This window comes from Macaca mulatta, chromosome 8 (genome assembly GCF_049350105.2).
Source record: "Macaca mulatta isolate MMU2019108-1 chromosome 8, T2T-MMU8v2.0, whole genome shotgun sequence".
NCBI lineage: Eukaryota > Metazoa > Chordata > Mammalia > Primates > Cercopithecidae > Macaca > Macaca mulatta.
Genome location: NC_133413.1, coordinates 29,467,121 through 29,494,435, shown reverse-complemented (window position 1 = coordinate 29,494,435; position 27,315 = coordinate 29,467,121). Strand labels below are relative to the sequence as shown.

Below are 27,315 nucleotides of genomic sequence, written 5' to 3'. Positions count from 1 at the left end.
ATTTGATGTCACCCCATTTGACTCAAGTCTTCTGGCGTAACCCCTGAGCTCTGTGAGCCTCCTCGATGAAGGCTTTTCCTTCTTCAGCTGTGAGTGGCCCCACTTTCTCTGTGCTGTCTCAGCACTTTCCTCTACCTTTCCAACAGCATTTGATCAGTTCTCCTTTTAATCCAAGTTATTTATGTGCTTGCCCTGCTCCGTTAGAGTCGTGGAGAGCAGGAGTCATTGTCTAATCATGTTTGTATCCCCCACAGTGCCTTGCACATGGAGATTTTTTAAAGAAACTTTATTTTGAAAAAACTTTCAGATATACAGAAAAGTTGCAAGAATAGTACAGCTACCATATACCATTCACTTAGATTCATCAATTTTTAAATTTTTCCATATTTATTTGCTTTATATATAGCATACCCATTAACCTTTTTAGCCGAACCATCTGAAGGGAAATTGTAGATATCATGACCCTTGAACATGTTTCTCTGGAGAACACGGACATTGTCTTAAATAACTGCATTACAGTGGTAAAATTCAGGAAGTTTAACATGGATAGAATACCGTGTTCTGATATACAGTCCATATTTAAGTTTTGCCACTTGTCCCACTACTGTTTCTTTATAGCTTTTTTTTTTTTTGGATCCAGGGCCATGTGCTGTATTTATTTGTGCTGTATTTAGTCTCCTTTAATCCAGAAATGCTGCTTTGTTTTTCGAAGAGTGCAGACCAGTTGTAGTAATGGGATTACTAACCCACAGTTGGGGTTTGTCTGACGCTTCCTCTGGATTAGAATCCCATCATGCACTTTGGGGCAGGAATATTACATAAGTGAAGTTTTGCACATTATAGTCAGGCAGCACATGATGTCATTTTGTGCCATTTTTGGTGGTGTTAACCTTGAACACTTGGGTAAAGTCGTCTTCCAGCTTTTTACAGTGTACATGGGGATTTAATAAGCATTGAAATCTCTTGCCATCTAATTTGAAAGGACCAGAGAGAGCATCAGACTAGTGATTAAACTGCGATTTCCAGAGCTGCCAGGGAGGGTATTGGGGGTAGAGGGCATGAGTGGTGGAGGAGGTGGTGCAAGGGGTAGGAGGAGGAGCGAACAGGGCACCTGGCACTCCTTCTATCCAGAGCGCCTCTGCTCTGATGACTTCTGTATTTTCTTTAGTAAAAGGGTTCCACTGCTGAAAGAAAATATAAGCAAAAAATCTATTCAACTATTCCAATTTCCTCACATTTCATATGCGATTCAGAGGGCCAGGGGACTTCTCCAGACGGACTTGGGTAGCTCGTGGTAGTCCCAGCTAGAGTCCAGGGCTTGCGAGTCCCAGGCCATGGCTTTCCAGTGCTGCTTAACCTTCAGAGTCAAGGAGTCCTTTGAGAATCTGAGGAAATGTATTCAGTCCTTTTCTCTCAAAAAAACCCACAATGATACATTTTGCATCCAATGTTAGAGAGTCCTCAGAAGTCCCTGAAGCTAATCCATGGACCCCTACTTGCCGTAGTAATACTTCCGTCTGAATTTTGTCAGCTTTACCATTTGCCTTTTGTGGGTGGTTTTGAAAAAGTATTGGTGGTTTAAAACAATGGGTGGCCTGTTCATTCTAAGCCGTTTCCCTTGTCGGCTTATGGCAGTTTGCCAGTGGGTAAGGGAACACATTGCTCAGTCTCATCCTGCCTGCATGTTGAAGACAGTCTCTCTTGGCAGGCTGCAAGATGAACAACGTTAATGTGGTATATACGCCGTGGTCTAACCTGAAGAAAACAGCTGACATGGATGTGGGGCAGATAGGCTTTCACAGGCAGAAGGATGTAAGTGTTTTGTGCCACTGAAGGAGGCGGAGCCCTGATACTGAATGGAGTATCCTATCTTTTCTGTCTGACACCATTGTTGTTGAGGGCTGAGCATGATGTGTGTTTTCTAAAGGGAATTAAACTGGGTTGCTAAACCCCTGGAAAGCCTCACCCCTCTTCTGGGAGAAAAAAACAAAAAGATGCAATATCTTTTCTCCTATCTCCCTTAAAGGTAAAAATTGTGACAGTGGAGAAGAAAGTAAATGAGATCCTGAACCGATTAGAAAAGACCAAAGTGGAGCGGTTCCCAGACCTAGCAGCAGAGAAAGAATGCAGAGATCGTGAAGAGAGGAATGAGAAAAAAGCCCAAATTCAGGAAATGAAAAGGAGAGAAAAAGAAGAAATGAAGAAGAAGAGGGAAATGGATGAACTTAGGTATGTTGGAGCTGTGGCATTGAGACTGGCCTCAAAGATTATTCCCTGATGATTTTAATCATGTATTAGCCATTAAAAATGATATATTGGTAGAAGGAGGGACATGTAACAAGCTTAGAACCTTGAATCAGTTTTTTAAAAAAGGCATTTATATTAATGTGTTGGTTAAAAGAATTGCTTGTTTATGGCGGCAGGATATGAAAGTGGATGAAATAAAATAACTAATTTTATTCATAGAGAAACCTTCATAGGTTATCCCTAGTTTGGTTTGGTTTGTAAAGTTCTTCTGGAAAGGAAAAGGTGCTTTGGGAGGGGTTTACTATTGACTAGCTGTGCTATTTAAATAAAGTTGTGTTGGCTCTAAAAACCAATGCTAGTAATTCTCAAAGCTGTTTTTAAAACTCTTTTTCTACGTTTTGAAAGTTTAAAGTAATGTGGTAAGGCCTGTTTCAAAGCACTACCTTTTTAAACAGCTAAATATTTCAAGTACAATTTGGCTCCTGAAATTCTAATGAAGACATGAATTCTAATGAAGCCATGACAATAATGATTGTGAGTCTTCTATTGCCATTGAAACCAATTGCCACAAATGTAGTAGCTTAAAACAACACAGATTTATTGTCTGAAGATTGGAAGTCCAGTAGTATTCTCACTGGGCTAAAATCAAAGTGTCTGGAGGCACTAGGGGAGAATCTTTCCTTTCAACTTTGAGAGGCACCCACATTTCTTGGCTTGTGGCTCCTTCTCCAAAGCTTTCCATAGTCACAGTCCCCTGTCTGACCACTGCCTTCTCTGCTTTTAAGGAACAGTGTGATTAGATTGGGTTAATCCAGATAATTCAGGATGATCTCTCCATTTTAAGGTCCTTAACTAATGACATCGGCAAAGTCTACTTTGCCATAGAAGATAACATATTTATAGGTTCTAGAGACTAGAATGTGGATGTTCTGCCATACAGTGCTGTACCCGAAGGGCCCCTAGTTGTTCTAATTAAACGAAATTAATCCTGCAAATTCTCATCACAGAACTCCTAGATTTTTCCATGATTTTTTATTTGCAAGACATATACCAAAAAGAAAAAAGGGTTACTGATAACATATATTGCCTTTGGAAATGGTGTGGAATCAGAAACATGTTGCGTAGGCACGTCCTAACCCAGTTTCGTTGGAATGCCCTGGATTCTTAGAAAGATTGTTGGGTCAGAATGTAGGTATAATGAACACATACTGTTATTTATTATTCACATGCATGTGTTTCTGGTTGGGGTTCTGCTAAAACAGGCTTAGTAGCTTCATTTAAAATACAGTGTTCATATGGAGAACTTCAGAAACGTTACCCTGAATTACAATCTGCTAATATGAGGCTAACTAACATATATGTTTAAATATTTGATATGGCCTAGAATTGTGAATCTGCTTTGTGTTTGAAGTGAAAGAAACGGTATTAACGCCATCAGTGAGGTAAAATGTGTGGAATTCTGAGTGATGCAGGATTTAGAGTAGTTAATTCTTTTTTGTTTTGAGTTTGGAGTGGGGGGAAATTGAAAACATGCCTTTTAGTGCCCTTTGTATGAATCGAACATAATTTTGTTTAGAAACATGATGGAACATCATATTAGGAACATAAGATCACCTAATTTACTTATAACATTGAATAAGGAAGAATAGCTAACCTTTCTGAACGTTTTCCCTCTGCCAAACACTGCACTGCGAAGTGGTTTACTGCATTCTCTCATTTAATGCCAACAATAGCCATAGCAGATTTTTATCTGCATCTTATAGAAGAGGAAACTGAGCCTGAGAAGCAATCAAGAAACTTGCTACAAGCTCATGTGGCTACTTAGTCTCAGTCTGATTCTCAAACCTACACATATTACTTATTATACTCTTCTGCCCTCTGTTCAATTTATTCAATTTTAAAGTAATTTTTATTCAATTTAAATCAATCAAGTAATTTATAGATGTCATAATTCAAATTAAACTGCATGCTACTAAAATTTAGGACATTTATGTGATTTTATGAGTTTCAAAAATTACAAGCATTTAAACAAAATTTGTCCACCAAAACACAGTTTCAGATCTTCTGGGTTTTTTTCCATAGTGTCATCGACATATAAAACACTCCTTTTAACTGAAGGGAAAACTCAATCTTACTGAATATAAGATTTTTGCTTCAAAAATTTAATCAGTCCCACTTTCTAAGTTGTCACTAGTCATTTGTATTTTTTAATAATCTCCATGGATCTCAGAAAACCAAAAACAATCGCTATTTTTATTTCCATTAACCATATGCCACACAGACAACTTTCTGTCACATGCTGCAGAAGATAGAAGAACGTGGCACAGGGCTGCAGTGCCGGGAATGGGACGCGGTGACATTGCAAGGGTTTGCTTGGCACATCCGGAGCTACTGTTTGCTGTGTTCTGCAGCATCTGTGAAATTCCAGCAATAGGCTCTATGCTTCTGACTTGTTTTGTAATCTGTTTTTACATTTTGCAGTGCTAGCATCGTTTTAATTTCTGTCTTTGAATCTTCCACCCAAGATATAGAAATGTATGTCTATTACTGTCTTTTAATTTTGCATTCTTTTATTTGGCTTTTTGTGTTACTGAACCAAACATTTATTACATCAAAATTAAGTCAACCCATGTAGATGTCGAAACCAGAAGAAATAAGCAATAGTCAGGGATACATCATAAATAGAGGATGGGTGAGTAACAGATGAGAGGTTGAGGCAGTCAAAACAAAGAGTAAGGACTATGGCTACCTGAGAGAGGGATATTTAAAAGTTCAAATGGGGCCGGGCAAAGTGTTTTATGCCTATAATCCCAGCACTTTGGGAGGCTGACGCAGAAGGATTGCTTGAGTCTGGGAGTTTGAGATCAGCCTGGGCAACAAAATTAGACTCTGTCTCTACAAAAAATAAAATAATTAGCCAGGCGTGGTGGTACAAGCCTATAGTCGCAGCTACTCTGGAGGCTGAGGTGGGAGGATTGCTTGAGACTTGTTGGCTGAAGCTGCAGTGAGCTTACTGCATTCCATCCTGGGTGACAGAGCTAGATTCTGTCTCAAAAAATAAAAATAAAAAGTTGTGATAGAGACTGGGAGATCAGAATTGGAACCCACAGCTCAGGTAATTGGATTGAGAGAAGTACAAGACCCAGGTGAAATGGTAAGTCAGAAAATGTATCATCAGTTTGAACATTGACATGAACTTGATTTTCAGGCAAAGCTTACTTCAGCATGGAGGATAATGTGGAAAGATTTTAGCCCGTAACTGACAAAGCAGGAATCCAAACTCAAGTCTAATCCTGAAGCCAATAGTCTGTATCATGCTTCCTTTGAGGCAAGGAATGAACAAACCGGCAAGGCCAGAGTCAAGGTCACACGTAGGCAAGTGAAAGAATGAAAAATTCGGTACATTGTAGAGTGACTTAAAGATTTCCTTTGGTCCAGAATTTCATGTTGTAAGTGATAAAGAGCCTTTATAGGTTTTGTGGAATATTGGGAAAAGGTAGACTTACAGGATGAATGAAGTAACATGTAGGAGAGGAAATGGTGAAACCATTAACTAATTAAATGGGTGACAGTCTCATGAAGAACCGACTTCTTTGTACCTCTTTTTGTTTATCTTATACACATTGCCACTGCCTTCTACTGTAAATAACACTGTGTGCTGTGCCTCCTCGTGTTACCTGTGTGCTCCTTCAGGGAGACATTCGTGCATCCTTGCGTCCCCTTACAGGTGACAGAGTGCTTTGTCTATGCAGTGAGTGACTAGTCGTACATCATGAATGTACTAAGATTAGCTTCCCTGGTATGGTGATTCCTTTTATGTTTCAATTTTAAAGTAATTTTTATTCAATAAAAACCAAGTAACTTATATATGGCATAATTCATGTTAAACTGCATGCTACTAAAATTTAGGGCATTCGTATGATTTTATGAGTTTCAGAAATTGTATTTAAACAAAACTTAAAAAGCAAAACACAGTTTTTGTATCTTCTGGGCTTTCTTCCATAGCATCCTCAACATATAAAATATTTGTATTTAACTGAGGGGAAATAATTCTCAGTCTCATTGAATACAATTTTTGCTTCAAAAGTTTAATTAGTCCCACTTTCTAAGTGGTTGCTAATCACTTGTATTTTTTTAATAATCTCCATGGATTCAGAAAACTAGAAACAATTGGTATGTCTCTTTCTGTTAAACACATGCCAAACGTATCCCAGGCTGAAATGCCAGGGTGCCATTGTAGCTCACTACAGCCTGCAATTCCTGGGCTCAAGTGATCCTTCTACCTCAGCCTCCTTAGTAGCTGAGACTACAGGCTCACACCACCATGCCAAGCTAATATCCTTATTTTTTGTAGAGGTGGGGTCTTGCTATGTTGCCCAGGCTGATCTCAAACTCCTGAGCTCAAGTGATCCTCCCACCTCAGCCTCCTTGGTAGCTGGGACTACAGGCTCACACCACCATGCCCAGCTAATATCCTTATTTTTTTGTAGAGATGGGGTCTTGCAATGTTGCCCAGGCTGATCTCAAACTCCTGAGCTCAAGTGATCCTCCTGCCTCAGCCTTCCAAAGTGCTGGGATTAAAGGCATGAGCCACCACACTTGTCCCCTGATATGGTGGTCTTGAAGTTAAGATCAAAACTCTGATAGCTAAAGAGTTGGAAGGAGTGCTCTAAAGCAGAGGGAACTATCTATGCAAAGACCTTGTATGGGAGCAGCAAGGCAAAATGCAGGACTAAAGTCCCAAATGTCTAAAGCAGCAGGGATGAGAGGGCACTTGGATCAAGGGGCCAGTCTACGCAGGCCTTGCTGGCCGTGTTTGTCTTCATCCTAAGAGCACTGTGAAGCCATCAAAAGGTTTTAAGCAAGGGTTAATACAATGAAGCTTGTGTTTTGAGAAGGTCACTTTGCTGACCTGATTGTAAAGGGAACCGGAGTGGGTGTGACCAGGTTAAGAGCATTCCACATCACAGATGATGGTAGCTTAGAATATGGTGGTGACTTGGGGTGGAGAGAAGTGGATCAATGAGAGATAATTTTCTAGGTAAAACATTAGGATTTGATGATAGTTTGGATTGAGGTGAAGGGCAGGGAAAAGGGGGCTAAGAATGGAACTCCTAGGTTTCCAGTTGGAAATGAAATGGATAGTGATGCCATTCTTTGAGCTGGGGAACACTGGAAAAGAACTAAACTGGTTTGGTAGGGGGAAGACCATGAGTTGGATAGGGACATAGGAATCTGAAAATACCCTTGAGATCTCCAAAAAGATGTCAGGGAGGTAGTTGGACTAATGGAAATGGAGCTCAGAGGAAACTAAAAAAAAGGTAAATTTGTTTTTGTTTGTTTTTTTTGTTTGTTTTGTTTTGTTTTTGAGACTGAGTCTCACTCTGTGACCTAGGCTGGAGTGCAGTGGCACCATCTCGGCTCACTGCAACCTCCACCTCCTGGGTTCAAGTGATTCTCCTGCTCCAGTTTCCCGGATAGCTGAGATTACAGGCATGCACCACCATGCCCAGCTAATTTTTATATTTTTAGTAAAGACAGGGTTTCACCATGTTGGCCAGGCTGGCCTTGAACTCCTGACCTCAAGTGATCCGCATGCCTCGGCCTCCCAAAGTGCTGGGATTACAGGCGTGAGCCACCGCTCCTGGCCCAAGAAAAGTGAATTTGTGCCTCATTATCGCATAGATGGCAATTCTGACCCAGTGATTCTTCAGCCTGGGTAGATCCCCACAACTGGGCATATGGATCCATTTAAATCTTCACGAGTGATTTTCAGATGCAGTCAGGATTGACATTCTCTGCTGTCACCACTTTTGTTTCATTAACATGTCTTTCTCCTCCCGCTCATGCAACCCGTTGATCTTGTCTGGTGTTTTTTTGTTGTTGTTGTTTTTCTTTTTGTTTTTAATTCCTTGGGGATACCACTTACTCTTACAAGCTTGCAGGTCTCTCCAGAGGGAAAGTCTTCCTGGTCTCTCCCTCCGGGTGTCTCCCAACTCATTATCTTTGACTGTGACATTTCTCCTTCCCACTGGTCTTCAGTTTTCAGTTTCTACAGTTCATATTTACTTGGGTGTCTCACTGTGACTTCAGATGCAGCGCGTCTCAAACCAGGCACATCTTCTTTGCAACATTTTCCCATTTCTCTTAATTTTTTCAAATCACCCAAGCAACAAACCTTGATGTCATTGTTGTTTCTTCTCTGTATTCCTTCTTACCATTACAGCTGTTGACTCCAGGGATTCATGCCCTCAAATTGGGGTATTGCAGTAAGCTGTGGCCTGGTAAGAGTGTGGGCTTAGGAGTCAGACCTGGGTTCAAAAGCTGGCATATCTTCTTATCTCTAAGACCTTGGACAATGTACTTAACCACCCTGACTCTGCTTTCTTGTTTTGTACAGTGGGCTTAAAATACTCCTTGACCTATTAGGTGGTTGTAGAGGTTAGCAGTAATTTATGTAGAAAGCGCTTTCTACAGTTCTTACCAAATAAAGGACACCTAGTAAATGGTAAATACTGTTATTTTGAATGGACCTTCTTGCCTTGACCACTTCTCTCCTCTCTCTACTCTTGTTTGCTACAGACTATTCTTTTCAAAACATTGGTATTATGTAGTCTCACTTTCCTTTGTCTCTTTGTGTATTTGTTGTTGTTGTTTTTGAGATGGAGTCTTGCTCTATTGCTCATTCTGGAGTGCAGTGGTGCGATCTCAGCTCACTGCAACCTCTGCCTTCCGGGTTCAAGTGATTCTCCTGCCTCAGCCTCCTGAGTAGCTGGGATTACAGGCGCACGCCACCACACTTGGCTGATTTTTGTATTTTTAGTAGAGATGGGGTTTCACCATGTTGGTCAGGCTGCTTTCAAACTCCTGACTTCGTGATCTTCCCGTGTCAGCCTCCCAAAGTGCCTGGATTACAGGCGTGAGCCACTGCCCCCAGCTGTGTATTTTTTAATAGTACTTTTCACTGTAGTTATTGATGAATAAGTCTTATTTCCCCTCCTAGTAAGTTCTGTGGGTCCAGGCTTTGTGTTAGTCATCATTTTCTGTTTTCTTCTCATCCGATTCTCCACCCAGGCTTAGCACAGGGTCTTATGCATCATGGATATTTAATAAATACCCATCGAACCTCATTATGGCTTTACACAGTTGTGTATTATGGCTTCTTGCTGAACACATTGTGTTCAGTCATGCAATCAAGACAACATAATTGGACCCCACATCCAGCCTGATTTCCCATTACTTTACTTTGAGAACCTGCCCGAGTTAGCTGGATCTTCAGCAAGTCATATAGATACCATCTCTGTCTCTTTGCTCATCCCACTCTCTGGATCTGAAATGCCCCCTCACTCATCCTGCCCACTTGATTGGCTTGATTTGGGTTCTCCCTTTTCTGTGAAGGGTGCCCTGACAGCTCCTGCCCACACTGATGTGTTTCCTCCTTTGAATTCCTGTAGCATTTACAGTCTGAGCTATATACCTAAGCAGTGAATCATATCAGATCTTGGCCATAGGTGAATTTCCCCATCTAAAAAGTAGGAATAATGCCACCTGTCTCGCCAAGTTATTGTGGAGGTGGTGACATGAAACAAGTGGGAGAAAGCACTTTGTAAACTATTAAGTGCTGTGCACATCTTTTTTATTGTTTATAAATATGTATCCTTTGAACGTTACAATCTCCTTGAGCTCAGAGATTATATCTAATAGCTCTTGCGGTTCTTCTAAAGCCCCTGAGCAGTGCTGGATACACAGGAAATGTTCATCAAATATTTGTTGACTGGATCACCATATTTTAAATGTATGTGTGTGTGTTTTTTTTTTTCCTTCTAGGAGCTATTCATCACTAATGAAAGTTGAAAATATGTCTTCAAATCAGGTACGTTCAGGTGGTTTGCATGAATGTTTGCCTTGAAATAATTCACTAAGGGTTTTTAATAATTGTGTTACTGGCCATTATTGCCTTACATGTTGCAAATAGGTGACTGTGATTTGGCAACCAGGACACCACTCAGGCTGGAGTCTGTTAGGCATTGCGCCTCCTTCCCTGTGGACTTCCTCATGTGTGTTGTTAAGTAGCTCATCTCAGGGAGGGTGATTGTCAGAGCTTGTCTACTGTGGAATACAGGTCTATTCATTTTATATTTACAGAACTTTATTCAATTTCCCCTCTTTTCTGGTTGCAGGCATGCAAAAGTGCCTTCATTTATTAGTGTTCTATATCACTGTGACTGTAGAGTCCATATTATAATTGAGTGAGAACAAAATTATCACCTTCAATTAAAATAAAAGTACTTACCCTAAGATCTTATGTGACTAAGTGAAGCCTAAGTGACAAAATTGGTTGTTTTCATGTTCCTTAGGACCTGGGATAAAAACGGATGATGACCTATGACACAGTACTGAAAGGATCTTCTTAACATCACATCTAATTATTTGATTGGAACTGTCAGAGAATTATTGTCCTTGAGGCTGTCTTTCCCAAAATTTGTCTTGAAGTACCTAGAGATAGCACAATTTAGCTGCTATTGAGCAGTCTGCAGAAAATGGAAACGGGGTGGATATATTTGGGATTTTGCATGTTTTATAGTATAGTTAAAAAATTTAGTCATCCCTCAGTATTTGTGGGGGATTGGTTCCAGGACTTCCTGAAGCTACCAAAATCCTAGGATGCTTGAGTCGCTTGTGTAAAATGGAGTAGTAGTTGCATATAACCTATGCACATCCTTCCATATACTTTATCTCTAGATTACTTATAATACCTAAATAGTGTAAATGCTATGTAAATAGTTCTTATACTGTATTTTTAAAATTTATATTATTTTAATTGTATTTTTTAAATTGCTTTTTTCCTCTAAATATTTTTGAGCTGAGGTTGGTTGAATTCACAGATAAAGAAATCAAGGGCCAACTGTAACAGAATTTAAGATCCCTTATAAGTCATCTAGTCAAACCCCAGATTTAATGCATGAATTAGAAGTAATAGGATTTTATATCTTGTTTATATCTACATATGCTTCTAAAAATTTGTAAGAACAACATTCTTAATCCCATATCTATGAAGAACTAAATTTATGAGGCTCCTTTATGAATCGGAGACGTTTCTTTATAATTTATTCCTGAAAAATTCCAGAATAGCATTATTAAATTAAATAGAGCTTTGAATTTGAAGTTTAGAGACTTAACTGTCATTTGCTAATCGTGAGGGATTAAAAATCCCTTGGACAAGGGAGCTTTGTCACAGTGGTTGGGTCATTTAAACTCTCTGAGGGAGTATTGATCATCAGTAAACTGGAGACATATTATTCCACAGGGCTGCTTCAGAATTGAAGCAAAGACACATCGATGTGAAAGTCTTCCTTGACCTACTCTGTAAATAGTCATATTTTAATCCCTTGTTCATATAGTCTTTGGTTGCTATTTTTCCAGAGTATCATTATGAAAAGATGAGATGTGTTTAATCCTTTCTGGAAGCTAATTTCAGATTTCTTGAAACTATTGGAACACTTTATCGCTAAACAGTAGTCTTGAACATACCACAGCTCAGATGTCATTGTTGGGCTTATTTTGCTTTTTGAACTTTTCTGTATTTTAGAGGCTACTTTCCACCAGAAATCTAGCCCCCATATTATTTCATGACCTTAGTCATTTCATTCTCATTATGGATTTGTAAAGTTTGTATATCATTCTAGAGTTGAGAAATAAATACACACACACATATACATACCTACCTACCCACCTACATACGTACATATACAAACACCATCTGATCAGTGATGGATGTTAAAAGTCCCAAGACTAGAAAATTGAATTTGTAGCCCAAAAGATTGCTAACCTTTCTACCCTTACTCTCCCTCTGTTGCTTGCAACCCCTGCTCCTGAGCTCCAAGTATGAATCAGGTTCAAGATTCCAAGGAAGTTTTGCACTGGGTGTTTTTATTCTCTCTTTCAGTGAAAATGTTTTTATAGTTTTTCTCCATACTTTAAAAGAATAGACTAATTCTCCTTGTAACCATCTTCTGTTAAGGGATACAGATGTTTGTGTTTTGTTTTGTTTTGTTTTGTTTTTCATAAGTTATTGGAGTACAGGTGGTATTTGGCTACATGAGTAAGTTCTTTAGTGGTGATTTGTGAGATTTTGGTGCATCCATCACCCGAGCAGTATACACTGTACCATATTTGTAGTCTTTTATCCCTTACCCCCTCCCACTCTTACCCGAAGTCCATTGTATCATTCTTATGCCTTTGCATCCTCATAGCTTAGCTCCCACATATCAGTGAGAACATACAATGTTTGGTTTTCCATTCCTGAGTTACTTCACTTACAATAATAGTCTCCAGTCTCATCCAGGTCACTGCAGATGCTGTTAATATATTCCTTTTTATGGCTGCATAGTATTCCTTTGTACATATATACCACAGTTTCTTTATCCACTCATTCATTGATGGGCATTTGGGTTGGTTCCACGATTTTGCAATTGTGAATTGTGCCACTATAAACGTGTGTGCAAGTATCTTTTTTGAATAATGACTTCTTTTCCTCTGGGTAGATACCCAGTAGTGGGATTGCTGGATCAAATGGTAGTTCTACTTTAGTTCTTTAAGGAATCTCCACGCTGTTTTCCATAGTGGCTGTACTAGTTTACATTCCCACCAGCAGTGTAGAAGTGTAAGCAATACAGATGTTTTATGATCCAATTTAGAACGTGATCAGTTGATTTTTCAGTTAAGGGCAAGTGTTTATGTAATAGAGGACTTAAGTTTTAATTTAGCTTATACAGGTTCATCAAGAAGAGTAATTACTGTAATTCCAAAACATAGCCCCAGACAAGTGGGAATTCTGCACATCTAACCCACAGCCTTTACAGGGAATGGCTTAAACTCTCGTTGATAACAACCCAGACTGTCTTACTGAGTTGTTCATCTTCAGTGTTTGGGATCTAAAGCTGGCATTTGAAGATACTAAATGACTCTTTCAAACATTGCTACTGCTTTTATTTCAGATTAAGACTCTAGGGCAATCATACTCTTGGCGCCTGGATATAACACAGTCATTAGTCTGCTCTTTGTACAATTATCGAAGACATTTTTACCGTGGCTTCTGTTCATTATGCTAATGGAAGAGAAGCACAGAGAAAACCACTAAGTGAAGCTGGTGCTAAAACCAGACTTCACAGGAACTAATGTTTTCTACCCGTATCGTATTTCTCTACCATCTTTAATAAGGGCCATTTAGATAAGCCTTAGTCTGATCCCTTTCTCTAACAATGCTGATGTCAAGCAATGGGAAAGAGAAAGAAGATAAAACAAGTGGAGTGTTCAGGTTGTGACATTGGCAAGCAAATCAGAATGCACACTCTTAGTGAATGTTGTCCAAAAAGGAGTCAGGGCTCTACCTTTGTGTGTGGCCTTCAGGACTTGCTCATAAGCCACACAATGAAATCAGTCCCTTTGTGCTGTATACCGTTATAAAGGTTTTTTAAATTAAAAAATGTCACAAACCAGCTAACTTGGTAAACTAGCCCATGTTTGACTTCCTAATGGCCTTTCCTATTAACGAAGAAGAAGAAATCAGAGCCATGTTGTGAAGTCCCAAATCTGTGACAATGTTGAGGCTCAGATTACTGGAACTTAGGCCAGAAATAGTTTGCATATTGGCAGAATTGCTGGCATGAGGATATTGAGGTAGTGTTTGCTTGGTACATTTGTTGAAGGACCTGTCATGTTTTCTTACAGTCACATTTGTTTTGCACTGTACTAGGTCAGGTGGGACTTACTTCATTATTTAGAAATCAGTGGTCACTTATTGCTGTGTAATCAGGCCATGTAATGACACCTCACAGAATACAGCTGTTAATTCAGCTATCTCAGGAAACTGACAACTTAAGATGGAGAAGTGATGAGTGAATTTAATTATTTTACTTTCTGAACTCAGCAACTGAGATGAGAAAGCAGCTTGCTAATTAAGATAATTGTAAATTTTAAATATTGAATTATTTTCAAGGCTTTTATGGTCTCATTTTTTTGTTTCCTACAGGATGGCAATGATTCAGATGAATTCATGTAAAAGGAGAAAAGGACCTTTGAAAGATGTGAATGTAGAGACAATTGCAGACCTTTTGGTTTCATCTGTGTTCTGAAGTATAAAATACAACCAAAATTCTACCTTCATCCTACCCAGAAATTATTGATTTTCGAGTTTTAAAAAAATTGTACCTTTTTTGCTGACAGAAAAGGATCAGATATGTATAAAATAGTTGAACTTGACAGCATATAACCTAACGTGAAAATGTTTTTGCCAGAACATGTCTTGGTACCTTGTGAAAGCAGGCTGCCCTTGTTCTTGAGATAGACTTTAAAGTGAAACAACTCTGAAAAGTACTTCTGTTGCTCTGGTCTATCCCTGAAAACAGATGTCTTGAAACACTTTTCATATTCTTAAAATAATCTTCACTTCTGTTAAGAAGAACATGTTGGTGGGTTATTATGCGAATGTTTCCCTGTCCCTGATTTCCCGATTAGAAAAAAGGGCGTATGGGTTTTGAAAAAGAGATTTTTCAGAAGATTGTAAGCTTCACTATTCATGTTCCATCGTGTCATCTGGGTCTATAGTGTAGTGACCCTCAACAGTCTGTCCCAGCTTTTATATCCTTGCTTCCTCTGAGCAGGGGCCTCCATCTTAGTATCATCATATTTAAAGAAATTGATGGTGTTCATCAAGGTGGGGCCTGTGGCAGTTGTTGCCTGAGCACCGAGTAACCCAAGCCACCTATGCGACAACTTCTGGGCCCAGGAGTAATTTCTCAGCATTGAGGGTAAAATAGGATGGAGTGCTCTGTTGATCATTTGGGAGATGTAGGCTACCTGATTTGTGCCTTGGGATGCAGCGTGAAGCAGAAGTCCATATTGCAATTGTGATTTTAGAAGGAACTAAGCGTTTCACTAGCCAGCCAAGTAATTATTTTCTTTACCTTGAAGTCATATTTGAGTTGTAACCCCAGAGTTAATTTCTCATTGTAGATTCAGTAACTTAGTATGTAACATTACTTCTCACGCGAACCCCTCGCTATCTGTTGTGGTTCTGAGCAGAGGATGTCTTTTGATTGCAGTATGTAAGGCAACCCCTGTGGAAGGAGGCGAAACAAGGAGAAAGAGAACAAAGCCTGCCGGACCAGAGGCGAAGAGATGGATATTTTACTCACACCCACAGCAGCAAGAATGACCTCCTGCAGCAGATATTCCACCTGTAATAGCACTTTGGAACTGTGGGCAAAACCAAAAGGCTAGTGTTTCCATTTATTTCACGTTGGTGAATGGGGTTGAACTGGAAAATTCACGGAGGCATAACTCACTGGCCGAATTTTGAGAGGGTGTAGAAGATGACTTTAGAGATGAGTGGTTTTGTTTATGTGTCTAATGATATTCAGTCTGACGTTCTGCAATTTTAAAAGTTATAATAAAGTATCATTTTTTTTTATCTGGAAGGACATTGATATATGTATTCTTAGAATTTGCTATAAAAAGGGTAGCCCCCATTCCACAAGCTGATTTTGAGGGTGATCTTACTGTAAAAAACCTCATTCATCATAGGCTTAGTCTGACAGATTCTGTAGGGGACTATCATCTTTCTCCTCCTCTGCTAAATGCCTCTTTCTTCCAGCTGCTCACTGGGTCAAAGGGATGTCCTTTCTCAGATACACTCTTGATTGACTGTGAATTCATAGCTGTGCTCCTTCCATACTTCCAAGGAGTCCGGCTTCTGCAGAATTCCTCTGTACCTCACACTGCAACACGTGTAGATAGCGCCTTTGAAGAATACCTATATTTTTACTATAGTATGAGAAGTCCTGGGGCTCAAATTTTAAACATTTCCTAACTCTCAGCTTACACTGGTTTAAAATGTCCAGGTCTCTCTGCTGAATTCTCTTGTTGAATTCGTAACTGTCCAACCTCATCTATGTTGATTCCTACGCCCCCACTCCCCAGCCTCTGTGTTTTATTTTTTTCCCCATCTCTGCTGGTCCCAGGGAAAGCAAGGACGTTTTCTTTTGAGGACTTATAGGTTGATCGCCCACAGGTCAAACTGTTGGCATTGAACCGCTCTCATTTCTTGCTATTGGATTGTTTCCTAAACGTTGGATAGGGGAATTCGAAATTGTTGCTATTTTTATGAGCTGTGCCCTTGATCAAATCTGTGCTGTGGGTCTGAGTCACTTTGCCAACACTGTCTTCAGTTTCACCACTCTGATCAGCATGCAGGCGAGGGGCATGTTTAGTTTACTTCCCTAACTGCTGTCTTCTATAGCTTTGGACTTCATATTTCTTATCCACTTTTGTCTAGGCTTTATGGGCAGGGGAACTTTGTCACCGTGGTTGGGCTACAACAAATCTTAAGAAGTTTACCAACACAGATGTTGAGAAGTTTATCGAAAAGTACTGACATTAGCAGAATAGGTGATGGACATTAGTTGAATCTCTTCAGTGTCTATGTGTTTTGTTGTATTGTCTTTCACTTGTTCTTGAAGCATAGATTGCAGCGAGCCTTTCAGCTGTTCAGTGCCAGCGGTTTTCCCCACTCAGAAAAGATGGTGTGAGCCATGCACACAGCCGGCAGGATTAGACGGGGAGAGTTTCAGCTGCAGCTTCTAGTTTAAGACCAAAGCCCTTCCTCCCACTATTGCATCTGTCTGAGAGGGGGAAGTTCTTGTTTTCCAAGCTGGAACTGTTTATGAGGAAAACGGAGCAGAGTGGCAAAATGGAAAAGGAACAATTTTCTAATTTTTCCTGACACGTGATACTGAGGCCTGCTTTTTCTTTGATTTGAGGTACAGCATGTGAATAACAAATTTCCATATTCAAAATGATCATATTAGAGTGACTGGATGACCTTTTGATTTTAAAGCAGACTAAAACCTAATCAGACTACAACCAAAAGTATACAATTAGAAACTTAAATTCCAAGCTAAATTTCAGCTTTGACCCACCTAACTCCAGTGAATAGGTGGCAGCTCAGAAACAAGGACGGCACTGCTGCTGCCCGGGCAAGCTCACATCCAGCTGGCACTTCGTGAGAGCTCCTTCCTGCCAGGCACGTGTGAGTTCAGTGTGGGCAAGAGACTTTTATGCACATTCTGTCGTTCAAAAGGGAGACGATACCAACCCCAGATGCAGCATGTCCTGAATGAATGATCTGTAAAATACAATAATAAAAGCTTATAGTTTGAGTAGAACTGTGTGTGTGTGTGAAAGATTTCACTTCTCATTTTCTCCTGCAAGTTCCAGTCTCACGGATGGGATGTGCCTGCTTATTTCAGGCAAGTGGGGAGACAGAGGTACTTGCTCCCCATGTGATGATGCCCTTCACACAGTCACAGCAGGAGGAGAGGAGCAAATCATAGTAAAGGGAAGGTCGCCCAAGAATTCCAGGAAGAGGATTGAAAGAGCTGAAATACCTCGGTGTTTGAACACTAGCACTTGGAGTTTACAGCTTGACCCTCTGCTCTCCCCAAATTCCGGGGGGTCTGCCTGACATTTTGGCCAAGGCGAGCCTGCAAATGTGAAGACTTCCTGGACGGTTTCATGGATGACTGTAGGGCTGTGGATTGTGTTCTGTTGATAGATTTTCACCTCTTTTTTGATGGAGCTTACGCTATTGTGAGAATGCTTGCAGGCAGGTTTTAGGCTCAGAGGAGCCACACAAACATATAAGTTTTTCTCCCAGCTGTAAAAGCATATTTGAATCCTTAAATGTTTACTAGAGCACATTTGGTTTACATTTCTAGTCAGGGCATCCATTGATTTTAACTTCCTTAGCTGCTAGCGTTCTGGGGTTTAAATGTTTAAGTAAATTAGTCTATATAAGGAATGTAGTTTGAAACCAGAATTTTTATACAGAAAAATTTAGAGATGTGTGTATATACTAGGTGACTTAGCAGTGCAGTGACAATACAAATACCTACCTAATGCCATCTTTTAACCGGGGTCTATTGTTAGATTATACATACCTCTTTTTCTGTCTTAAATGGATTGTTTAGTTTTATCTTTCTGATTTCATTATTGTGTCAGTTATTGGAGGGGCTGTGAGCTTTCTACCTTAGTGGTGTAGACCTATAGTCACACCAGATGAAATAAGATGAAATAAGTCACACCATAGCCAGATGAAATAAGAAGCTGGTCTCTGCCCTTGGCATGTGCTGAGTGGCACCAACCTGGCAAGAAATGGCAGCCAGAGGAAATTGTTGCTCACTCTGGAAATCCATGTAGCTTTTCTAGTTCTCAAGCCTGGTGAGTGGATGCCAATATTTAAAGCTGAAAAAAAAAAAAACAAGGAATTCTCCAAAGTCAGTGTTGTGCTTTGTTCCAACATCAAGTAACCACTGCAGTGAAAATATTAGACAAATGGCCTGACATTTCACATCCTGCCTGAATGAGGCCTTAGCTGCCTGGGCTCCTGCTGGTGTTTTGGTTTCTGCATCAGCAGTTTGCTTTCCATAGACAAGGCTAACATTTGCTTATGATTTCAGAAGAGAACTGGGATCTTTCACGTGGTGAAGGCTGATCTGTCAGACTTGAAGCTTTTTGACCCTTGGTGAAGACACAGTGCAGGGTCAACAGATTAAAACCACAGACTGAAAAAGAGAAAATATTTGGGGCACCGTGCAGTGCCCTGGAACCAGCCTAGCCTTGCCAAAATCGTCTTCCACTGTGAAGCCCTGATTTTCATGCAATAGCCCTTCCAAACTCTGAAGTTTGTATTTTATTTTATGTACTCTGCATCCGTGAGACTTACATAACATTTCAAAACTGGAATTGCTTTTAGGAGAGTCTTTGGAATCAGTTGGAAGGTCTGAAATAGACAAAGCTTAAATCTGGTTACCAAACGGCCTTTTTTTTTTTTTTTTTAAATACAGAGTCTTGCTCTGTCGCCCAGGCTGGAGTGCAATGGTGTGATCTTGGCTCACTGCAATCTCTGCCCGCCAGGCGATTCTGCCGCCTCAGCCTCCCGAGTAGCTGGGACTACAAGTGCACACCATCACACCTGGCTAATTTTTTTATTTTTAGTGGAGACAGGGTTTTGCCACGTTGGCCAGGCTGGTCTCGAACTCCTGACCTCAGGTGATCCACCCGCCTCGACCTCCCAAAGTGCTGGGATTACAGGCGTGAGCCATTGCGCCCAGCCCCCAAAAAACCTTTACTGGTGCCTATTCTTAGAAAATGTTTTGTGTTTTCAACAAGAAGGGGGCAGGAGGCACAGGGTCCTTTTCTGCCAAGGTAGAGAATTACCTGCTATGTTTAAAACCAGCCATTGGGGCTTTGCAACATAGTAAAACCTCAGTTAATAGAACAATTACTGCTGAAATGGGGTATAGTTTAAAAAAACAAAACAAAACAAAAAAAAAACAGAATAATAACATCAATTACTTGGAATTTTTGTCTCCCTTACTTCTGTGGAAACAGTACATCAGCAGCTGAGGTGGAAGAGTGCAGTGGCTCACTCCTGTAATCCCAACACTGGGAGGCCGAGGCGGGAGGATTACTTGAACACAGGAGTTCAAGACCAGCTTGGGCAAGATGTTGAGACCCTCTATCTACAAAATAATAATAGTATAAAAATTAGCTAGGCATTCCTATAGTCCTAGCTACTCAGGAGGCCAAGGTGGGAGGATTGCTTGAGCCCAGGAGTTTGATTCTGCAGTGAGCTGTGATAGCACCACTGCACTCCAGCCTGGGGTACAGGGAGACCCTGTCTCTATTTAAAAAAAAAAAAAAAAGATAAAAGCGGGTAAACAAAACACACAAATCTCCCCTCATTTTAGCTGCTGCCACCTCCCTTCAGGCCCTCTGTTAACGCCCCCAAAGCCCAGGAGGTCCTGGAGGAGTGGCCCCCAAGGATCTCCTGGGCTTTGAGGTCAGGAAGAATTTTTCTTTTCTGAAAATTAATTTTTTAAAATCTACAAGCATAGGTACTTAGGGTGCAAATCAAAAGGTATAAAAGGGTATAGGGTGAAAGTGTTTCCAGTTCCCCTGCTTGGGGACAATCAGTGTTACCTTTTTAAAAATCAGAGGCAGTCAGGCGCAGTGGACTCATGCCTGTAATCCCAGCACTTTGGGAGGCCAAGAGGGGCTGATCACTTGAGTCCAGGAATTCAAGACCAGCCTGGGCAACATGGCAAAACCCCATCTCTACAAAAAAATACAACAATAAAAAAAGTCCAGGTTGTGGGCACTTGCCTTATAGTCTCACCTACTCAAGAGGCTGAGGTGGGAGGATTGCTTGAGCCTGGGAGATCAAGGCTGCAGTGAGCCGTTATCTCACCAGTGCACTCCAGCATGAGCGAGAGTGAGACCCGGTTTCAAAAAAAAAAAAAAAAAAAAAAATCAAAGGCAGAAGCTCTTGTTCTGGATTCAGCTGAACTTGGGAATTCTGCCTGCTTCTAGGCCTGGCAGAAGCAGTGGCTTAGCTAGAGGGAAGGGGCTGGGGCTTCTCTCTGCCTTTGCATCCTGGGGCTCGTAATCCGAGAGAGAATACCACATTCCCGCACTATGGGGCTGAGGGGAAGATATTGAGTTGAGAAATGAAGAAGAACAAGATTAGGAGCCCCTTGGTGTCCCTACCATTGAGTGGGCCTCTATTTGGACACAGAGTTACAGGGTGAATCGTTTCTTAATAAGCTCCTCTGATCCAATTAAAATCTGAGCTCCATGTAGAATGACCCAAAGAAGAAAGCCATTTGCTTTCATCCCGGTGCTTGAGGGTAGGACAGAAGTGGGAGTGTCTGCAGGTGTAAGGGGGTGGGAACAGGACTGGCCCCAGGCACCTCCAGCTCCCCTTTGATCATCTCCCCACGCCCAGCCTGCCAGAGCTTCTCGGTGCCCTGCTGCCTTTTCTTACCCCATCAGAAAGGATGGGAGAAGAGCTCATGTGTGGGTGAGGATATTGAATGCACTGTCTACTGAAGGAAAGGGGGCACACACCATTTCCACTCCTAGACCTTCCGCAGTGTGCATTTAGGATACAGCTCTGCTCCTTTTATTTATTTACTTACTTATATTTTAAATTTTTAAATTTGTTTTTTGTTTTTAATTAGAGATGGAGTCTTGCTCTGTCATGGACTGGAGAGCTGTGGCATGATCTCGGCTCACTGTAACCTCTGCCTCCCGGGTTCACGCGATTCTCCTGCCTCAGGCTCCTGAATAGTTGGGACTACAGGCGCCCACCACCACGTCCGGCTGATTTTTAAATTTTTATTAGAGACGGGGTTTCACCACATTGGCCAGGCTGCTCTCGAACTCCGGGGCTCAGGCAATCCGCCTGCTTCGGCCTCCCAAACTGCTGGGATTACAGGCGTGAGCCACCGTGCCTGGCCTCTGCTCCTTTTCTATGTGACTTTAGATGCATGACTTGTCCTCCCTGGGTCTCCATTTGCCCACTGGGAGATGAGGAATAGAGCTAAAGCGGGGGCAGGTAACACCTGTGGGAAGGTGAGGCCAGTGGCTCACATCCTGTGAGCTGTGGGGGCTGCGATGAGCCAGAGAGCACATAGCTCTTCCTTTAGGGCAGCTGCTTCAGTTGTGGGGAAATGGAATTTTATAAGGGAAGTCAATGAGTAAAGTGCAGTGAAAGAGCTGAACTTGGTAGGACTGAAAAAAGGAAGTTACTTGTTTCTCCCACTTTCTTCAACAATGCTCTGAATTCTCTTCCCCGCTCTTAGATGCCATCTTGGACAAACAGATCAGATTCCATGATTTCCTGATCACTTTCCAATATGGGAATTGTTATATATATTTGAGACAGGGTCTTGCTCTGTTGCCTAGGCTGGAGTGCAGTGGTACAATCACAGCTCATTGTAGCCTCAACCTTCTAGACTCAAAATCCTCCTGCTTCAAGCTGTCAAATACCTGGGACTAAAAGCGCATGCCACCACGCCTTTATAAACCACCTTTAGTAACCACTTAACTAAACAGCACGCCCAGCTAAGTTTTTAATTTTGCTTACGGTGGGTCCCCCTCTATGTTGCCCAAGCTGGCCTCAAACTCCTGGATTCAAGTAATCCTCCCACCTCGGCCTCCCAAAGTGTTGGGAGTACAGGCATGAGCCATCCCACCCAGCCAAGAACTGTTCTGTTTTACAATGATACTTTCCTTTTAGATATGAAAAATTCTTCTCATTTAAATCAGAACTTCAGTCTCACATATAATTCAGAACTTCAGCTCACCTCCTGGTTCATGTCTGATACTTCACCCTGCCTCTTCCAAGATGACCCCATAGTCCCCCTCTTCCCCAGCGACGGCCCCTCCAGAATGGGGGTGGAGGCTGGAGAAGGTGGGTTTAGGGAGCATTAGCCCCTGGATCCTCCAGGACAGGGGCAGATGGCAGGAGTCAGAGAAAAAGAGGAGAGTCTTCATGGCAGGCATTCTTATAACCTGACTGTTGGTGGCCCCACTGCAGCAGGGGCCCCAGTGCTGGTTCTTTTCTACCCATTTGTGGGTTCTTCAGGCTCACTGTAAGGATTGTCAGTGCCATAGTTTCTGATCCTGGAATGCACTTCCCAGCTGTCTTTACAATCTCATTTCTTTACAATCTCCCTTCCCCAGTCACAAAGGGCACACCTGCAGCCACCTCTGAGACTTGAGTCCACTTGGACAGCAGCCCTCGTCGGTGAAGTCTCAACAATGTAGCTCTCACCTGGAACCCAGCTTTCTCCTATTGCTTTCCTGTGATCGAGGGAAACCACTTGCTAAACGAAGCAAGTCCAGTTTGACCAGCGGCTACCACTGTCTCGCCATCCTGCTGTTGTGGGTATCTCTAGCTTGTGTCCTGCCTTAAGAATTCTCCAGGTGAGAAAGGATCTGTTCAACTCCGGCCCATCTGCAAGTTCCAGAAGCCTCCTCATTTGGCTTTGGGTAGTAGGATTGCAAGAGTGGAGCTCTCCCTTCCTGGGCCCATGGATTCCCTTCGGTGCCCTTTAAATTGTCATTTCTTGTAGAGCTGTTGGGGTAATTGGTTTGGCTCTCTTTCCGTATATCATGCATCGTGTGTCTTTCAACCAAAATCCCTTCTTGCTCTCTGCTTTGAGACTTCATGAATACCCAGTAACATAACATTACAAATCTAGAGTTTTTAGGTAAAGTTTCCAAATTTTTATATATTGGCTCAAAATTATTTAATACTGTATGGGCCAAACAAGGTTTGTCTGTGGGCGTGTCCATTGCCCAGGAGCTGTCAGGTTTTAAGGGCTCTGGAGAGCTCTGGCTCTGAGTCCAGTTTAGAAAGAGCTCTGGGTCTTCTCTGTGACTTTCTGTGAATTCATCATCTGTGAATTTCTGATTTTCCTGGATTTAGTATGAGCCACTGGAAGGAATTCTAGGTGACAGAGTATTATCCGGTGTGGATACCACCAGTGTCCTAGAGAAAGAAGAGATGCAGCAAAGGACCAGCAGGTGGCAGGAGAGAGTAAACCCTGGTCTCAGCGCCCATCCCGCGGAGGTTCAGGGATCCTTGAGGAGGCTGGACACAGGAAGTGCTGCACCTCACAAAAAGCTGTGCTTCCGGGCGGATTTCAAAGTTCTTTGCCTTTGAAATCTTAGAAATGTGGGTGGAAGGTGCCTGAATCTTCTTCAAAACCAATACTACGTGTTGATCTCAGAGGCAAACTGAGCCAGGTGCTGTGGCTCACACTTGTAATCCCAGCTACTTAAGAGGATCATTTGAGCCCAGGAGTTTGAGACCAGCCTGGGCAACATAAGGAGAGCCCATTTCATTTTAAAATAAATGCTGTTGGCTGGGCGCGGTGGCTTAATGCCTGTAATCTCAGCACTTTGGGATGCCGAGGTGGGTGCAGATCACTGGAGGTCAGGAGTTCAAGACCAGCCTAACCAACATGGTGAAACCCCATCTCTACTAAAAATACAAAAATTAGCCAGGTGTTGTGGCACACACCTGTAATCCCAGCTACTCAGGAAGCTGAAGTAGGAGAATTGCTTGAACCTGGGAGGCAGAGGTTGCAGTGAGCCAAGATCACACCACTGTACTCCAGCCTGGGTGACAGAGCGAGACTGCATCTCAAAAAATAAATAAATAAATAAATACTGTCAAAGCATAATGCTTATATTTAAAATCAAATTTCTTTGGTTTTAGAATAAACCGTTTTTTGTTTTTTTTGTTTTGTTTTGTTTTGTTTTGAGACGGAGTTTTGCTCTTATTGCCCAGGCTAGAGTGCAGTGGCACAATCTCGGCTCACTGTGACCTCCACCTTCCAGTTTCAAGCAATTCTCCTGCCTCAGCCTCCCGAGTCGCTGGCATTACAGGTGTCTGCCACCACGCCCAGCTAATTTTTTTGTATTTTTAGTAGACATGGGGTTTCACCATGTTGGTCAGGCTGGTCTCGAACTGCTGACCTCGTGATCCACCCGCCTTGGCCTCCCAAAGTGCTGGGATCACAGGCGGGAGCTACCACTCCTGGTTGTTGTTGTTTTTAACAGACACTGTCTTGCTCTGTTGCCCAGGCTGGAGTGCAGTGGCACAATCATAGCTCACTGTAGCTTTGAACTCCTGGGCTCAAACAATCCTCCCACCTCAGCCTTCTGAGTAGCTGTGACCACAGGTGCACACCACCACACCCAGCTACTTTTTAAAAATTTTATAGATGCAGGGTCTTGCTATGTTACCCAGGCTGGTCTCAAACTCCTGGGCTCAAGTAATCCTCCTGCCGTGGGCTCCCAAAGTGCTGGGATTACAGGCGTGAGCTACCACGCCTGGCCAGTAGTCAGCTTCTCTCTTTCCTTTGTGCATATCATGCACACGTTTCATAGACTCACAGCCTGTCGAGGTTGGAAGGGACTTTAAGGGTCATCTTAGCTGACCTAACTCTTCTGTGACCTCTGCGACATCCCTAAAAGAAGACCTAAGCCGGGGCATGAATGCATCCAGAGACGGGAGTTCATGACTCACAGCGATTCTACCTGCCGCTCTGTCTTCTGGAGCCACACAGTACAAGTTGAATTCCTCTTTCATGTGACAGTTTAAAAGGTTTCAAGACAGCTGTCAGCTGCCACCTGTGACTGTCCCTAAACATCCCATTCTCTGTGATCCAATGAGACACAGCAGGAAAAGCAGGCATCTCAGAACAGAGGATGGCTTCTGACATCCCATGGGGCAAGACCCCCAGCTCTTCCCTGTTTGCCTGACTCCCAGGGAAGGAGCAGCTGTTGAGCTGTGCATGGTCTCCAGCCATGACTCCAGTCATGAACCCAATCATGATCCCAGCTGGCCTGCACAGAAATAGGGTAGAGACAATTCTCCAAATGTAGCCTAGACACCTGACTCTGACTTACACCACCCATTAAATCCCCTGTCTTTTCCACACATTATATTGATTAGATTATTCTAGGGTTTTTTTTCTTTTTTTTTTTTTGGAGAAGGCAGTGGTTTGGACCATGGTATAGGACTTTAGATTTATTCCTTAAAATTCTTTTTATTATATAATGTGACAAACATAAAAAAGAGTGTATGAAAAGATATGTTCATTTTCAAAGATAATATTAATATAAATCCTATATTATATTTCTGAGGTTAGGAAATAGAACAGTACTCACCCATCCTTCCTCAAAGCCCCGTTTGTACCCTTTCCTAATCGCATGCCTGGCTTCCCCCCAGCGCTCCTGAACTTTGTGACAATCATCTGCTTCCTCTTCATATCTTTTATCTCTGATGTGTATTTCTGTAAACAATACACTGTTCAGTTCGACCTGTTTTCATTTGTTTGTTTGTTTGTTTTAGAGACAGGGTCTTTCTCGGGGTGCAGTGGTGCAATCACAGCTCACTGCAGTCTCGAGCTTCTAGGCTCAAGCGATCCTCCTGCCTTGGCCTCCCGGAGTGTTAGGTTTACAGGTGTGAGCCACCACCGATTCTTCCTATTTTGAAACTCATTCATGGAATCTTATTGTAATGTTTTTTCTATGACTTGCTGCTTTCACTCAATATTACGTTTTGGTGAATTTTCTCTGTTAAAAGACATCTAGTTGGAATCTGCCTATTGAGTTACATATGGTTCTCATTATTTCCTCGAACATAATTCCTTTTACAAATATATCTACATGTTTGTAAATATTCCTTCTACATTGTCACCCCTCAAAATTTGGAAGAATGGGATAGGTCTCAGAATAGTGCCTTTGGGAAAACATCCCTTCTGACTGAGGTTAATCCATTACTTAGCACTCTTTGGGCACACTTAACCAGTTTTTTGTTTTGTTTTGTTTTGAGAAGGAGTCTCGCCCTGTCGTCTGGGCTGGAGTGCAATGGTGTGATCTTGGCTCACTGCAAACTCCACCTCCCGGGTTCAAACGGTTGTCCTGCCTCAGCATCCGAAGTAGCTGGGATTGCAGGCACCTGCCACCACGCCCAGCTAATTTTTGTATTTTTAGTAGAGACAGGATTTCACCATGTTGGCCAGGTTGGTCTCGAACTCCCAACCTTGTGATCTGCCTGCCTCGGCATCCCAAAGTGCTGGGATTACAGGCGTGAGCCACTGTGCCAGGCCACACTTAACTAGTTTTAATCCTCCTGATTTTACTTTAATCTGGACTATGTTTTCCTACTTGCTCACATGGTTGTCAAAAAACACCTTGCTTTAGAGCCAGATAAAATATATTTATGGTGTCTTCCTGACCTACCAGTCTAGCAACCTTGTCAAAAAAAAAAAAAAGGAATAGGTTTAGAGAACTTGTATTGACTCCTAGTGATTGCTGTACTATTTTCTAAATAACATAAAGCAGCCCTTTGATTTCTATAATTTTGTCTGTGATTGACAACAAGTCATCAAGCCGAGAGTTGTGGGAATTCACCGTTGACCTCTGGAAAATAAAAACTACCCTTTCCAGGTCAGGCATGGTGCCTCGCGCTTGTAATCCCAGCACTTTGAGAGGCTGAGGCGGGTGGATCACTTGAGGCCAGGCATTCAAGACCAGCCTGGCCAACATGGTGAAACCCTGTCTCTACTGAAAATGCAAAAATTAGCTGGGCATAGTGGCACACACCTGTACTCCCAGCTACTTGGAAGGCTGAGGTCAGAGACC

General features: G+C 42.0%; 1 protein-coding gene across 10 annotated transcripts in view; it reads left to right on the top strand.

Moving 5' to 3' along the window:
• CCDC25 (coiled-coil domain containing 25) overlaps nt 1–15,725 on the top strand; it is a 40,450-nt gene extending 24,725 nt beyond the window's left edge. For 5 of the 10 annotated variants that reach the window (XM_077942737.1, XM_077942736.1, XM_077942734.1 and 2 more), the window contains 3 exons: nt 1,709–1,812; nt 2,027–2,229; nt 14,279–15,725. In XM_077942737.1, the coding sequence (XP_077798863.1) occupies nt 1,709–1,812; nt 2,027–2,229; nt 14,279–14,381 (410 nt within the window). In that variant the 3' untranslated portion in view covers nt 14,382–15,725. 10 annotated transcript variants of the gene reach the window in all.
• The last annotated feature ends 11,590 nt before the right edge of the window (nt 15,726–27,315 follow it).